We start from the raw sequence: 14,975 nt of genomic DNA, 5'->3' as shown, positions 1-14,975 counted from the left end.
TCAAAGTGTATACATTGGAGAGAGAACAGAAGGATGCTTCCACACCTAGTCAGCATCAAGGCAGGCGGTCCCTGGCTTCAGAGAGGCCAGCAGTAAGGCACATGCCCTTCTATGTGAGTCCGCTTACATCTAAGCCTACAAGTAAGGTCAGTGTACAAAAGTACCCAGTAAGATTTATAGTGACCCTAGAGACACAGTGTGGTTCATCACATTTTTGGCAGCCGGATGCTGGTGTTATTAGGGTTGGAATGAAGTATGGGCATCTTCTTCACTCCTAAGATATTCCCAGACCCATGTCTGCCACGGGTATAGGCTGAATCCACTGAGATGAGAGGGAGCAGTATTCTAGGTCATGTTTCTTCTCTGGCTGTTTCTGCCTTCCTTGTTTTCAAGGGTTATCTGGGTACAGGCACACAGGGCTTCCTTAGTCAGGGGAGACCCATCTTTGTGCCTTCCCATCTGAATCATTTTTAGTTAGGAAACTTCTGACTGCCCATCTCAGGAAGAGTCAAGTCCCTTCCCTGATACAACTTAAGGCTTTTGCGGGAGAGGTTGGGTTAGCTCAACTAGGCTATCCTAGCTTAAAATGGGCTTGATGGGAGGAATGTCCAGTAGGAGATAAGCATTCGTTTCTCCTTCCACTGGGCCAGGAGGAAGCTCTCGGCCTCTCCCAGAGACCACCCTGGAAGTCCCTTTCTCTTTGATCATTGCTAGGGTCCATCTCACCACTCCCTTCCCATCCCCCAAGTCATTTCAACATCCCAAGGACCTGAATTGATGCTGTCACATCCAGTACCACAAGTTATGTCCCTGTGCCTAACTGCTAGCCCAGCTCTGCAGTATAACCATGTTGGCAGCAGTCTGCCAGGTGTTTCCTCTGGTGGAGGACAGTGCCTGGCTGTGCCCAGGAGACAAGCACCAGAGAGAGCTGCCTCTCTCCACAGTCTGACTGGCTCTTCAGAATGATGTGTCTCTCAGTTTCTTCAGAGGGAATGGATTTCAGGACACCTCCCCCCAACAGACCACAAAGTCTGCAGGTGCAAGAAGTGATACATTCTTTATACATTGTCTCTGCACATCCTCCTGCCTGCTTTAAACCACCTCTGGATGACATATAATGCCTAGTGCAACCTAAACGATATGTCCACAACTACAGAACTGTGCTGTTTGGGGAAGAATGACAAGGGAGGCAGTCTGTATGTGCTTAAGTCAGACACAGTTTGGGAAGGATACGTCTGATCTAAAATGGCTTGGATCGGGGATGCAGAAGGCAGGACTGTGGAAGGCTGGCTGTATTCATAAACTAGGAAAGGCATCTGATGTTAATTGGCATGGCCGCTAGGACTAACAACTTCTTGCTTCTCTCTTCCCAGCGCCACTTAGCCCCAGAAGTATTTTGGGAAATCTTTGGGATGTCCATACAGGAATTTGACAAGTTACCTCTTTGGAGACGCAACGACATGAAGAAAAAGGCTAAACTCTTCTAAGTCCCTCAAGTAAGCGACAATCAGGAAAAGGACTCTCAGTGGCGGTGGTGCCTAGAACATTGTACTAAGGCCCAGAATTGATCAGAGAATTCATTCACCACCATCTCCCAGCAGCAACGCCGAGGGCAAGTCTGATCCTAGCACCGTGAGCCACATCCTGGGCCAAGCAACAGTAACCCTTGCCAAGCAGTGACGGGGTGGAATTTCTATGTTCCCAAATTCAGCAGTAATGTCCACACACGACCTTTTCCCGTGACTCTGTGGGGCTTCTTTCTCCTTTTTACTTCCCCCTTTAACCAATGTCTAACTTAGTGCTGCCTGTGTTGGTAAGAGTCAGCAAGTGCCCTTAGGAAGCCACACGGGAGGGATGCTGGAAATCCTGAAGTATGAATCTATTTATTCTGTAGCACTGTGGCTGAGAGGAATCCAGGGGCCTGCATCGATCTGGTAGCCGCAACTTTGCCTGTCCTCGGCAGCCTCCCTCGGCTCTGCCTGGGCTCTGAGGGACATGGAACTCCGTCACGGAACGGGTAGTTCTAAGCACGTGGCTGAGTACCAGCAAAAATGATTTAAATAAGCTTTGTTCTCTTGCTGTGTGCTGAGACCTGGCTGGCCAACTGCTAGGGGGAAGAAAATATAAGACAAAGGAAAAGGAAAAAGGAATGAAGGAACCCTCCCTCCCTCCCTGAAAGCTTTTTCTGCTTCTGAGGCTATGCTCAGCCCTTTCTCCCTATAAACTGACAGGAACTGGCATGTCCACCTTTCCAAAGAAAGGAAAGGCAAAAAGAGTCTCCAGATTGGTCCGGCTGCTGATAGGTGATTTTTGCCCATGAATCATGTATCTCTTAGAGAAGAAAACTCTGTGCCCTGCCTCATCACAAGGTCTCCTCCTCAGTGTCTGTCTGTCTGTCTGTCTGTCATCCGATTGGTCAGGTCAAGCCTATGCTGGTTCTGTGTTTTAAGGGTGTAGACGAAGGGAAGACATGTTTTTCTGACGTAGCTTGCTTTCGCTCAGCTTGATTAACGAGCACGTGTGTTCACATCTGTGCGTAACCCACCCAGGGCCGATCTGTGAGTCTGTATGTGCTTTCAGTCTCTGCTTGGATGTTGACCGTGCTGTGCTGTGGCTCTGAAGGTCACCTGCAGGAGAGCGTGTGATCCAGAGGCTCTTGCTTAGAGGCCAGCCTGTTCTGTGAGCTGTAGGGACTCGTGCTGGCTTCAGAGGACCATGGAAGGAACGCTGGCCTAGTTTAGGGCTCAGAACGTCCCAGCAGAGCCCTTCCATGCTCTGTGACTCCCAGTGTGAATTGGAATGCACTTCTTTCATTACGGTGTGTGAACAAGGCCACATCGTAAGGATTGGTGTGAGTTGGATTAGGGTATCCAGAGCCACGGGGAAGAAGTTAGATCTCACTGATCGTCCTGCTGTGGTGCTCCTCTTGGGAATTTAAGCTCTGAGTTAAAGCCACGCAGGGAAAGCATTTGAATTCACCCGCAATCACCACTTAGCACAAAACGCAGAAGTTCCTTCCGAAGGATCAAAGCGGCTGTCTGTCTGCTGACACCTGCTTGAAAGATTGAGCAGCACAGATTCCCAGCCCATGATGCAAGCCTGTGTGTGGCTTGTGACCCGCTTCTACGGGTTCTCCTGCTGCATTCCTGTAAGAGAGTTAGGTATGATAACCAGTCTCACGAGTGTATGTGGATCTGTTAGTACACTTGGCAAGAGGGCTGGATCACTGGCCTGGGTAGGTGGGTCCCGTGCCTCCTGGGGAGACAGATTGCACAGGCGGGTTCTCTGCATGTCTCTGGCTTCTTCCTGAGTTCTCACAGTTTTTTCTCTAACTGCCCTGCTCATTACTGGCTGCCTCAGCACGAGGTCTGTATCATGTTGTTCTCACGTTACCCTGACAGCATACAGGACGGGGAGTAGGGCACATTCACAGTGTTCACAGTCAGCAGACATGGTGGCTTTGTGGGAGAATTTATCCAGTATGGGGATAACACAACCCTCCATGCTTTTTACTGGTTAATGCTATTTCTTACAATAATGCAGACGAGAAAAAAACCAAAGTATTCAGGAAACAGGGTTGCTAAGGTTCTGCACCTGCATTCCATAAAGTTATTGTGGCTCTGTCCTGACCTAGGAGAGTTCAGCTACAGGGGAGGAGAGGGAGACCGTCTTCCTCTTTAACTTACAGAGAGCCTTAAATTAAAGGGCCTGCCTAGGATTGCAATAATTGAAAAATCGAACTCTTAAATTCTTCCAATAACGAAACCCTGCCTCCTTGACTGTTTGAACTCAGTTCTTCATCTAAATTGGAAAAAAAGTTGCATTCCACATCAGCACAGTAGCCCATTTAAACTGTATCGAGCAACAGTGTATCTCTAGACTACACCAGTAAGAACCCTGGCTGCTCTGGGGGAGGAGAGCTGGGAAGTGTTCATGTCGGGAGTGTAGCTCCTACAGAAGATGCCGGCCAGAGGCTGTGAGGATGATGTAGTTCTAACTGCCAGACGCAATATCAGTGATATTAAAGACTCCGTGTGGTTGACCACAGCATGGGAGTGCAGACTTGACTCCATCCTGCTGGACACAGGAAAATTTCAGTTGCTAAAAATCAAAACAGCTCGTTCACTTGGGGGAGGATCCTATGCAGGGCGGACTTGGTGCGTACATTAAGGGCTATATTTTCTAGCATTTGACTTACTTGTGACTTGATACAGATTGCATGGCCTAAAAGATTTCTTGTGGCCACCTGGGAGTCTCCGTGTCTTCTTCAAAACTTCTCCAAGAGAGTCCAGGCTCTTGTGTCGTCTTCCTGTGCAACCTATTAGAGATATGAAAAGCCTTTGAAAACAGCTAGCTCTGCATTTTCATATTAGTGTGGAGTTTGTTATGAAATATTTTTTCTATGACTCCTTCAACAACTAAATATGAACTGCCTGTTCTCTAAACCTCTAAGAGAAAAACTGGAGCTAATGGGTACTAAGGTGCAAAATCAAGGGGGGGAGAGATAGTTTTCTATCTGTCCTGTTCTCTGTTCTCCCCAAGTCCTGATTCTGTTGCCTCCAACCAGAGCCGCCTCCTCTCCTCTTCTTTCCTGAGGCACAGCCCCACCCCTGTCGTTTCGATCTCTGTCTACTGTCAGTCACCTCCAGTGTGGAAAGGTTCAGCTGGAGATGTTTCTAAAACAGACTACTTTACTTTGAAGCAAACATCTTTTTCTTAAAGAATGCTTCGCCAATAATGCTGTCAAATATATCTGCTTTTGCAAGTTTAAAATAATTCAAATTAACCTCCCTTGAGTCTTTGCTAAAAAAAGAAATAAATCTCAAGCAAACTTGGAGTGGTGTTCCAGGGCGTGTTGCAGGAGCAGGCATGGCTCCAGGCTGTGCACTCCATGAACTCTGGCTCTGAAGAGATTTCTAGTAACTGTTCACTCTGTACTTTCTGTGCCCGCCTCAATTTTGAATTGCAGTTTTTTTTTTTCTCCTTCGTTAGACAAACCAGGGCTCTGTATGCTTCAAGTTCACTGTTTTGTGCCCCTCCCCCCACCCTTGGAAGAACTTCCTATGCAGATAAAGATGGTCAGGGCTTTGGATTTGCAGTGATGTGTCTTCCGGTGGCGTTGTACAGGGAAGGAACACCCATGTCCACTGGAACAGGAGAACAAGCAAGTCTTCAGCATCCACAAGATTACTGTTTGCATTTTCTACCCGTGAGCGGAGGGAGACAGCGGCACGGGGAGAGCAGATCGCTCTTGCTAGTGCAAGATTATTATCGCAGCAAACTCACAAAGAAGGGGACAAGCGCCTGTTTCAAACGGAAGCTTTCTAAGCAGACAGTGTGTGCACAATGAAGTTCAGCAGAGCCCACGTGTGCTCCCAGAAGCTTAATGTAATTGAATGGCAATTATCACTAAATAAAATTCTTTTCTGAGTCTCTCTCCCAAGAGTGACAGTCCTGTGATTCACTTCCCGGGGTGAAAGATGGGAAGAGGGGAGCCCAAAGATACCACATTCAACAAGGTTATGATCATACACACAAGTATTCTACCTTATGGAAGAGGAGGCAAGTGTCCACGGAATTGATGTGTTCAACACATCAATTGTATTGATGTATATATGCATCTATACAGGTATGTCTGGTGGTAAATGTGTGGGGGTTCCACGAGATGCCAAAGACCCTGCATGGAATCCCCTTTAACAATGGTTAGTGGGATTTCTGTCCCTGATGAAAGGGTGGCCCACTCGCCTTGGTTGCCCACCCCCGGCCCCCTTAGGGCTTCACAAAAACAAATGTTGGGAAGTCATTCGAGAAGCTGTGTCGCGTTCCCTGTGGAAATGAGGTGATGTGTATCAGTGCTGAGCACCTGGTGTTGGGGTGCAGAGGAGGCCGAGGCCCCGCAGGCACCCTGGCCGTTGAGCCACGCTGCTGCGTTGCGGGCAGAGTACCACACTGTACTCAACTCAGGAAATAAAGTTACGTGCTTCTTCCCCAAGCGCCTCCAGCGCTGATTTGTTTCTTGGTCTCTTTGGTCTTCTTGAAGGTTCATCCTTTTTTTTTTTTTTTTTTTCCGGAGCTGGGGACCGAACCCAGGGCCTTGCGCTTCCTAGGCAAGCGCTCTACCACTGAGCTAAATCCCCAACCCCTGTTCATCCTATTTTTAAAAGCATGAGCCAAGCTCCTAGGAATCAGAACACGAGTGAAACCAGAGGGGCAGCAGATTGTTTTCTTTTAATACCCAACTATTTAAAGTGTGTGTTGTGCGCATGCGCAAGCCTGCGCCGTTGTACTCCGTGCTATATCCCCTGGATGGAGAGTTCTAGGCAGTCATAAGCCGCCCGAAGCGGGTTCCAGGAACTGACCTCAGGCCCTCTGCAAAAGCAGTACATGCTCTTAACCACTGAGCTGACTCTCCATTCCACCTTACATTTTTTCCTTTATATTCATCAGTGACAGGACATGTATTAAGTAACAGGTATTTCCCAGTAGTTTGTCCAGCAATTCAGGCCATTATGACCAACTTGACAGGTGACGAATTATCAACTGAGAATACTCAGTGGCTGTGTGCATGTGAAAAATCCTTGAGTTCAAGACCCAACCCCACGAAAATATGTCTAGTAAGCCATTGTACATTACAGCTAGAACTGAGGTTGGATTCTGTTTGTGCACAGCAGTGACAGTCTCATCTTTTGGATAAAACAGGATTTGAGGATAAGACTTTCTAAGCCATTGTGAGCACAAGTCATCTCGGTCACCTAGAACAATGAGCCGTGGCAGTCACCTAGAGCATGGGGTCGGGGTGGGCATCTTCCAATCCCCCTCCCCCACTTTATCATCAACCTGTGTGTGAAGAACATCTAGATTCCAATTCACTTCCCTTCACTGCCAGAAGCTTAGGTTAGACCTGTGTTTCAGATGCCTGCTCTGAGCCTCTAACCCGCTGTGGCTGTCCTGCCTTTGCAGGGGCCAGCCATACCGGCATTCACCTGGAAGTCAGAGGCAGGCAGGCTATTCACCAAGGCAGTCTGGTCTGCTGCCATCAGAGAATGCATGAGGAGGCCCAGCTGCCAGTCTACCCAGCTCTGCTTCCACCAGCTCCAGTGTCTTCCCTAATGTCGCCACTAGGGGTCGTCCGTGGTCCTTGTCCTGACCTCCTTGTGACAGTTGGCTCTGGGGGCCACCTTTGAATTGACTTTGACTCCTTCCTTGACTTTACATAGAAGGATGCATAGAAGGCGGTGGTCCAGGCAAGAGCCACTTCCCTCTCTCCATACCATGCCTTGACTCCTACCCTTTCCTCCTCCGGCCACACCATGTTTTCTCCTTCCAGAGCAGCTTTGCCAGTGACATTTCCGTTGAGCAATGTCCAACTCTTCAAGGAGGTGGCCAATGGAGAGAGTTCGCCAACCAGGGAACGGAGGCTGCGACCACGGTTAACCCTGTAAAATCGGTTCCCATCCATTCTGAGTTACCTGTGCAAATTTCCTATGGGCTCCACCCATCTTAGGAAAGAGGAGGCCACATTTACATCCTTGGCATGAGCCCCTCTTGATGGCCAGCTTACCTTCCTTCCTGACACACTGGCGATCAACCCAGGCGTGCAGTGCTTAGCAATGGCCGCCTCGTTAGCTCTGTGTGCTTCTGCTTTGTGCTGAAATCTAAGGACCTCTCAGCTGTTTGTCAGTCACTGTAGCTTCAGGATACCACAGCTCCACCAGAACTCTCATAACAGCCCTATTGGAGTGATGATTGTAGCTTCACCATACAGGTTGGAGGGCAGAGCTCAGAGGCTAATATGTCTGGCTATTCAGCCGGTGAGTATAGAAGTTGGCATCTCAGATCTGTCCCCTTCAAATTTCATATTGCTTTCTTTCAAGTCTGTGTCCTCAGGGCAGAGATAGTATCTCATGGTTGGTTCCCTTCAATATGGCCATGAGTCAAGTCAGGACCACCATGAGACAACTGTGAATGGCAATCCAGAAAATGCTTGGTGATCAGTTATTTAGCCTCCACCAACATAATTTGCTTATGGTAGACTGGACAAAGTAGTGAGAATCCCATCCAGACTACAATAACATGCCGAGCATGTAGTTCAGCGCCCGGCACGCTAACTGCTCGGAAAACTCCAGCCACTTTAACAAAGAGTGGTTAGCCATGTAGATTGAGAGTACCACGAGCTCTCTGGGTCCCATCGGCTTCCTAGGCGAGTTTAAAGTCAGCTCTATGAAGGGGTGGTGAAGGCGGTGAACCAAGAGTAGTCAGGCTCCCGAGAACTGCATGTGAAGAGACTGCATTGAACGATGAGGGTCTCTGGGTGAGTGTGGTGGGCATGGCTGGGTGTGGATGTTGCTATGCCCTTCCTTCTAAGGTACTGGTGACACCTTGAGGTCTGAATCCACCAAGTTCACGCTAAGAAACCGATGAATTTATTAGGCTTATAGAGCAATGGGCAGACTATGGGGAGGATCCTGGGTGGCCTTGAAAGAGCCACACATGAGGAAGGTCTGCACACAGCATAAATTGATCCCTCCATGGCCACAGATGGACCACCCTCCCTGGTCCTCCCCATCTCTCTGCTCTAGCCTTTCCCTAAGACTACCCACAATTAGGGCCAAAGTGTACACGGTTGGTTGGTAGGAGAGGCTGGATACATGGAGGAGGGTCCAAGGCCTTCCCACCTCTCCTATGAGGAAATAGCAACAGTGAGTGTGCTCTGCTATGGTGACCTTTTGAGAGCACATGGGGATGAACTCCTAACGATAGTCAGCTTGGAGGATCATCCTGTGTACACGGGTAAAGTCTAGTCCTTTCCTAAATGACCGTGTGAGGATTTTCCTTCCTGCTGAGAGCTTTTCCCTGCCTCCCATCTCTAGACGAAGATCCGACTATTAAAGCACACACCTCCTATCCACGTCCAGAGCAGCAGCCCTCATCCCTCAGCAGTGTAAGTTTGAGATTCTTGGTGATGAACAGAACGAGAACAGAAAGCGTCGCAGAGCTGAGTGCAGAGTCCGACGCCTGGGTTTGAGTTCTGTCTCCAGTTATTGGCTGCACAGCTCATGAAGATTTGTTTAACTTCGCTAAGCCTCAATTTCCACTTCTATAAAAAAATAATTATTATTATTAATACCTGCTTCAAAGTAGGACAAGACTCAGCATGATACAAAATGAGACCTCAGACATTGAATTTGCTAGCAGATGGAGTGTCCTGTAGTAAAGACCGAGTCCCGCCCAGCCCCCAGCTGAGCATATTCTAAGCTCTTACATTGATCCTTACTCTACTTCTCTTAGGAAAGGAAAGAGACCCAGAAAGATTGTCTTATTCACTTGACAATTGGCTTGGGGGTCTAGGCTTGAAGGCCAGCCTCCCCAGTCTGAAGCTCTGCCTCTGTGCGGCTATCCCCAGGATGACATACCAGGCAGCAGACTGTGCAAACTGGAGGGAGGCACCCAGATGTGCTTCCCACACCATGGGAGATGGTGGTGATTATTGAAAGATCTTTACAACAGTGTGGCTCCCTTCTAAGCAGCTCAAGGCTAAAAAGATTTCCTCAGCTCAAGAAAGAAAGCTACCAGACCTGACAAGTCTCTTGCACATGGGGACTCATGACAGCTAGATGTACACTCATCAGATCCACCAACTTCAAGCCAGGGGCTAGAGCCCAGCATACACAGGGGAGGTGCTTGCAAAGTCTGACCCCATCTGAGGAGCTTTTGGTAGTTATGGATCCTAAGAGACTCCAGTAGATGGTCCTAAACCTGTGCACATACAGACAACACTTAAGTGACCTTGACGGGCTCAAGAGAAAAGAGAACACAAGGAAGTTAGGAGGGGAAAGTGCTGAGGAGGTAGGGGAGGAATTCGAGTAGGCAGAAGGGTGGTGGATTTGATCAAAACACATTATATGCATGTATGAAATTCTCCAACAGTCCAAAAATACAAAAAAAAAAAATGCTACCAGCCTGCTCTGCCCCCTCCTGCCCATTGCTGAACAGGGATCCTCCCCCTTCCTCTCCCCATCTTTCTCTCCTCCCTCTTCCCCTCCCACCTCCCAGAGCCAGACAGTCTTGTCTGGGTGTGGCTACCAGCCCTGTTCTGCTGGATATGGTCCATTGTAGACTAGGAAGCAACAAGGAAGGGTGGGGACTCTGGGGTTGGCAACTTTTGGGAAAACCCAGTGAGGTTGAGGAGCAGTGACGGCAACCCCAGAGCCCCAAGTTGAGAACCACATCTAATTCCCTTTCTTCCCACCTGAGGCCCAGACTCTGAGGATCTGCCCCTCTTGGGCTACAGAACTTGGGGTGCACCAGAGCTAATAAGAGACGTGAAGGAGTCCTATGATCATGTATTTTCCTTTCCACTCTCAACTGGATAAATGTACTCCCCAGAGCCTGCCATTGTTCAGAACACAATAGCAGGCCCTGGAGAGGGTTTTCTGTATTTATTTGTGCTGTCCCCTGCAGCTGCATTCTGACCCCCACCTTTTCTTAACTCAGCTCTTCCCCTCAATAAAAAGAAAATCTGTCTTGGGAACCTCTCCAAAATTAGGGGCTGGTTCTGCGTGGCACAGCAGGGTGTAGGGTTGTCTCTCCTATAACATTTCTATGGGATTTGGTGGCAGCACGGAGCCTTCCAGAACCTTCCAGACCCACCCAGACCTCCTGAGACTCCAACTCAAGGGATGGAGGATATACTGAATCTTGTGGTGTGAGATTGCATGGCATCAGTAGGTAGCATTTGTGGTTGGAGGGTCTACAGAGTGCCGGCTGCCACACTGGATTAATCTATGTAGATTACTCCAAGTTAGGCTTGGCAGTGGGACTCTAGCCCCATCCTAAGTCTGAATAGCTTGTTTGTTTGCTTGTTTGTTGATTTGTTTTACTGTGTCTTACTGTGTAGCCATGGTTGGTCTGGAACTTGCTATGTAGTCAAGAATGGCCTTGAACTCACAGACTCACCTGTCTCTGCTTCCTGAGTGCCAGGATTAAAGGCCTGGAGTGTGCCAAGTAAGGCATCCCCAGCTTTCTGGGATCTCCACAGTATTGAGCACATGGTTTCCAAAGAACTGACAGAAAAGTGTTCTCAAAGACTAGCAAGGTGGAGCCTGGCCATAAATAACATTTTGTTGTGCAGTGAGCTGACGCTGGCACAGAAAATGCAGGTTCTTTGGTTCCTGTTTTGTCCTGAAACATATACTTCTTAAGGAAGAGTCAGCAGAGTTACGTTAGATAGCCAGTCTCAGCCAGTGCCTCCTGGGTTAAAATACAAAATTAGCTGAGGGATAATGCAGTTTAATGGTAGCGTGTTTGGCTGGCATGCACCAGGTCCTAGGTTCAATCCTCAGGAGCAGCAAAATAAGTAATTAACTAAAATGTAAACATTGTTACTTTAGTTTAAAATGTAAACATTGTTACTTTAGTTTAAAATGTAAACATTTTTACTTTAGGGGCTGGAGTGGTTAAAGCACTGGCCACTCTTCCAAAGATACTGAGTTCAATTCCCAGTACCCACATGGCAGCTCAGGACTGTCTGATCTGCTTTCTGGTGTACACATGTACATACAAAGTACCCGTATACTACATACATAGATTTATTACTCTACTCCCCATGAGGTGTGCACTGCTGAAAACTAAAACCATAACCGGGCTGTCAGGGACGAAAGCGTTCTAAAGAAGCACTGGTGTTCTCCCAATCTGAGTATCAGACTATTGAAACACTGGACCCCCAAACACTGAAATTTGTCCCAGGAATCCCACACTGGGAGGAAGAAATGGCTGACATTGGTGCATGTGTGTGTTGTGGCAGGGGGCAGGGGGCCAACACAGAACACTTGCCTTCCAGAAGGAGCCTGTTGAAAACTTCCAGACAACTAGGGGCCAGTTGTGGGGAGGACCGCACCTTGGCCTGGACTGCTTGGGCATATCCCCCTGCTTAGTCTTGACACTTACTTCAGAACCCAGAAGATGGAAGAGAGGCACTGGGTTGGCCTTCTTCCAGTGTGCCTCCGTTGAACAAATCTCCTATTTCTGGACTTTACTGTCCTCTGTTCTACCTGACTGTCTGAAGACAGTAGCTAAGCCTGGCTTCTTGACTGTGACCCCAAGTTTTGTGACCAGCCTGCTGATACTAGCTGTAGTTTTAATCACACAGCTCCCCTGTATGCAGCCTGGTACAGTTGACCTCAGTTGTCAACTTAACACACCTGGGAATGGGGATCTTCAACTGAAGAATCAGCTCTATCAGAATGGCCTGTGAACCATTCAGTAGGGCATTTTCTTGATTGCTGATTGATAGAGAAGGGCCACTGTGGGCAGCACCATACCTTAGCAAATGGGTCCAGGCTATCTAAGCCAGCAAGCTGAGCAGGGCATGGGAGAAAGCCAATAAGCAGTGTTCTTCCATGAGCTAAGATCCAGTTCCTGACTCTAAGTTGCTCTCTAAGTTCCTGCCCTGAATTCCTTCAATAACTTGTGACTGAAATGGAAGCCATCTGAAACACCTTCCTCCCTCAGCTGCTTTTAGTTGTGATGTTTATCATAGCAATAGAAAGCACACTAAGAAACAGCTTGGTAGGTTGAATAGGGACAGCCCCATAGGCTCTTATATTTGAATACTTAACAAGGGATGGTACTATTTGAAAAGACTAGGAGGTGTGGCCTTTTGGAGTGGGTGTGGCCTTGTTGGAATAGGTGTGGCCTGGGGTGGGTGTGTCCTAGTTAGGATGGGCGTGACTTTGTTGGAGGAAGTGTGTTCCTGGAGGTGGGCTTTGAGGTTTCGAGAACCCAAGTCGGACCCAGTGGCTCTTTCTCTTCCTGCTGACTTCAGATCCAAATGAAGAACTTTCAGGTACTTCTCCAACACCATATCTGCCTACACGCCAGAGTGTTCCCTGTCTTGATGATAACGAACTGAACCTCTGAAACACACGTAAGCCAAGCTAGCTTTCGACTCGTTATGTAGACAAGGACTTCGAACTTCTGGTCCTCTCGCCTCTACATCCTGTATTCTTGGATTACAGGCATGCACCATGTCTAATTTACGTGGCACTGGTGATCAAACCCAGGGCCTCATGCATGCTAGGCAAGCACCCTGCTAACCAAGCTACACCCTTAACCTCTCATGTGACAGTGGTTGCTTTTATTGTTGACACTCTATAGCCAAGTGCCCGCAGCAGGTTTGAGATGAGTCCACATGGCCTCTGTGTCTTAACTGGAACTAGGACCTCTGTAGATGACATTAGGGAAAGATGGATAATAACAGGCTAGGTTAGAGTGATCCTAAGAACGTCTTAAAAGAGACAAGGAAACACAATGGTGGCCTCAGAGAGGCCAAGAGGTTTCCCTCAATGAAGGATCACCAGGACCCACCCAGGTCTGTAGGTCCGGATGATTCTTCCCCCAGATCCTTGCCTGGAAGCCCCTCAAGGCGGCAGTAGCCAGGCCCCACCCACCAGACTATTCTAACAAAAATAAAGATCAACTTGCTCAGAGATCAGGTGGTCCTGGAAAGCTCCGCCCCCCAGTGGAATTCTACATAAAGCCTGCCTCCCGCTCAGTTCTTTGCTGCTTCTCCTGCCTGCCAGCAGAGGCAGCCATTCTCCTCTTTCCCAATAAATCTCCCGCATGAGATTTGTTGCGCAGTGTGACTGTGGTATTCTTGGCTCCCGATTGCCAGGATACCTTTCCCCTTAGCGCTGTAACGCTTGCATTGCCCATGACGTCAGTCAATGCGTACTTCTGTTCTCTAGAACTGTGGGAGAGTACATTTTTGTTGCTCTAGGCCACATAACTTTATGGCTCGTTGGTACTGCTATCTTAAGAGGAGAATGTCACGTGCTGACTGGTGAAAAAACATGTCTAATTTGTCAGTGAGGTGGAGCTAGAGAAAGTCCCGGCTACAGTCTTCTGGTGGGCTTAGAGAATTTTCTGTTGATCCCCTGGGGTTTGAAGAAGGCTCTCTGGTTTTGCAGGTGGTTCTGGAGTCCTGTACTGAAATCACTGTGGTGTAGCTGCCAGGCAGGGCGGTGTCTGGAACAGCTTTGCCTACAGCCTCCTTTCAGACGGCATGTGCGAGGATGGGGCGCAAAACTCACGATAGGGAGAAAAGTGAATCCGGAGGGAATCAGCCCGACTCTGTGGACACAGAGCCCCACTCTGGCTCTGCACCTGGCCCTTCCATTCTCTGGGTTCATGGATTATTTCTTATTGCTTCCTTTTGCCTTCGGCACCAAGGTTTTAAAAGCATATCTTGAAAGCACTTTGGTTAGCCATACAACTCTGCATTCGTACTTTCAGGAATATAAGGAAGTCTACTCACTTCTGCGAGGTGACGACACAGTCTCCAGCTTTCTGGGGCTTCTGGGGGTTTCCTAGGGGGTGTTCCACGGGCTTCCGGAGCCTTCCTGGGGCTGGGCCAGTGGGAGGCAGTCAAAGGTCTAGGGAATATGATGAGCCACCTTGCACATTTAGTGATATTTTAACAACTAGAAACGCTTTTTCCCACTTGTGCTAATTAAATTCTCCATGAGATAAACCACCTTGATGTTTGTCCCTAAGGTTTCTAACTTCAGCGATCACTTCAGTATCTGGTATCTAAGGTAGGAGGCTTGGCATTTTGGAGACTAGGAGCCCTCAGTAAACAGGTGCAGAGCGGCTGGACACCCTGGCTGGCAGGAGTGCAAAGCTGTGCCCCCGCTGTGGAACAGCATTTGTTTCTTATGAAGTGAAGCAGCATTTATCAAATGACCCAGTATTTCACCCAAAACCTTTATGTTATGTTTATGGTGACTTTAATCAGAAGAACCAGAAACACCCCAAATATTCCTCAACTGGGAAACAAGTAAACTGCTATCGTTCAGCCAGACGACATTATTTTCTTTCTTTTTAATAGAAAAGTTTATACAGTATATTTTGATTATGTTTCCCCCCTCCCCAAACTCCTCCCATGTCCTTCTTTCACCACTACTTTTCCCAATTTC

At 48.3% G+C, this 14,975-nt stretch overlaps 1 protein-coding gene across 5 annotated transcripts in view; it reads left to right on the top strand.

The window, feature by feature from the left end:
- Positions 1-5,989, top strand: part of Ablim1 (actin-binding LIM protein 1) — a 288,302-nt gene extending 282,313 nt beyond the window's left edge. For 3 of the 5 annotated variants that reach the window (XM_039110220.2, XM_039110327.2, XM_039110316.2), the window contains one exon: positions 1,374-5,437. In XM_039110220.2, the coding sequence (XP_038966148.1) occupies positions 1,374-1,487 (114 nt within the window). In that variant the 3' untranslated portion in view covers positions 1,488-5,437. Of the gene's footprint in view, positions 1-1,373 lie in introns of all 5 variants that reach the window. The other 2 variants (NM_001395155.1, NM_001395154.1) reach the window with 2 other exon arrangements.
- Positions 5,990-14,975: the final 8,986 nt, after the last annotated feature.

This window comes from Rattus norvegicus, chromosome 1 (assembly GCF_036323735.1).
Source record: "Rattus norvegicus strain BN/NHsdMcwi chromosome 1, GRCr8, whole genome shotgun sequence".
NCBI lineage: Eukaryota > Metazoa > Chordata > Mammalia > Rodentia > Muridae > Rattus > Rattus norvegicus.
This window is presented reverse-complemented; position numbering and strand designations above follow the sequence as displayed.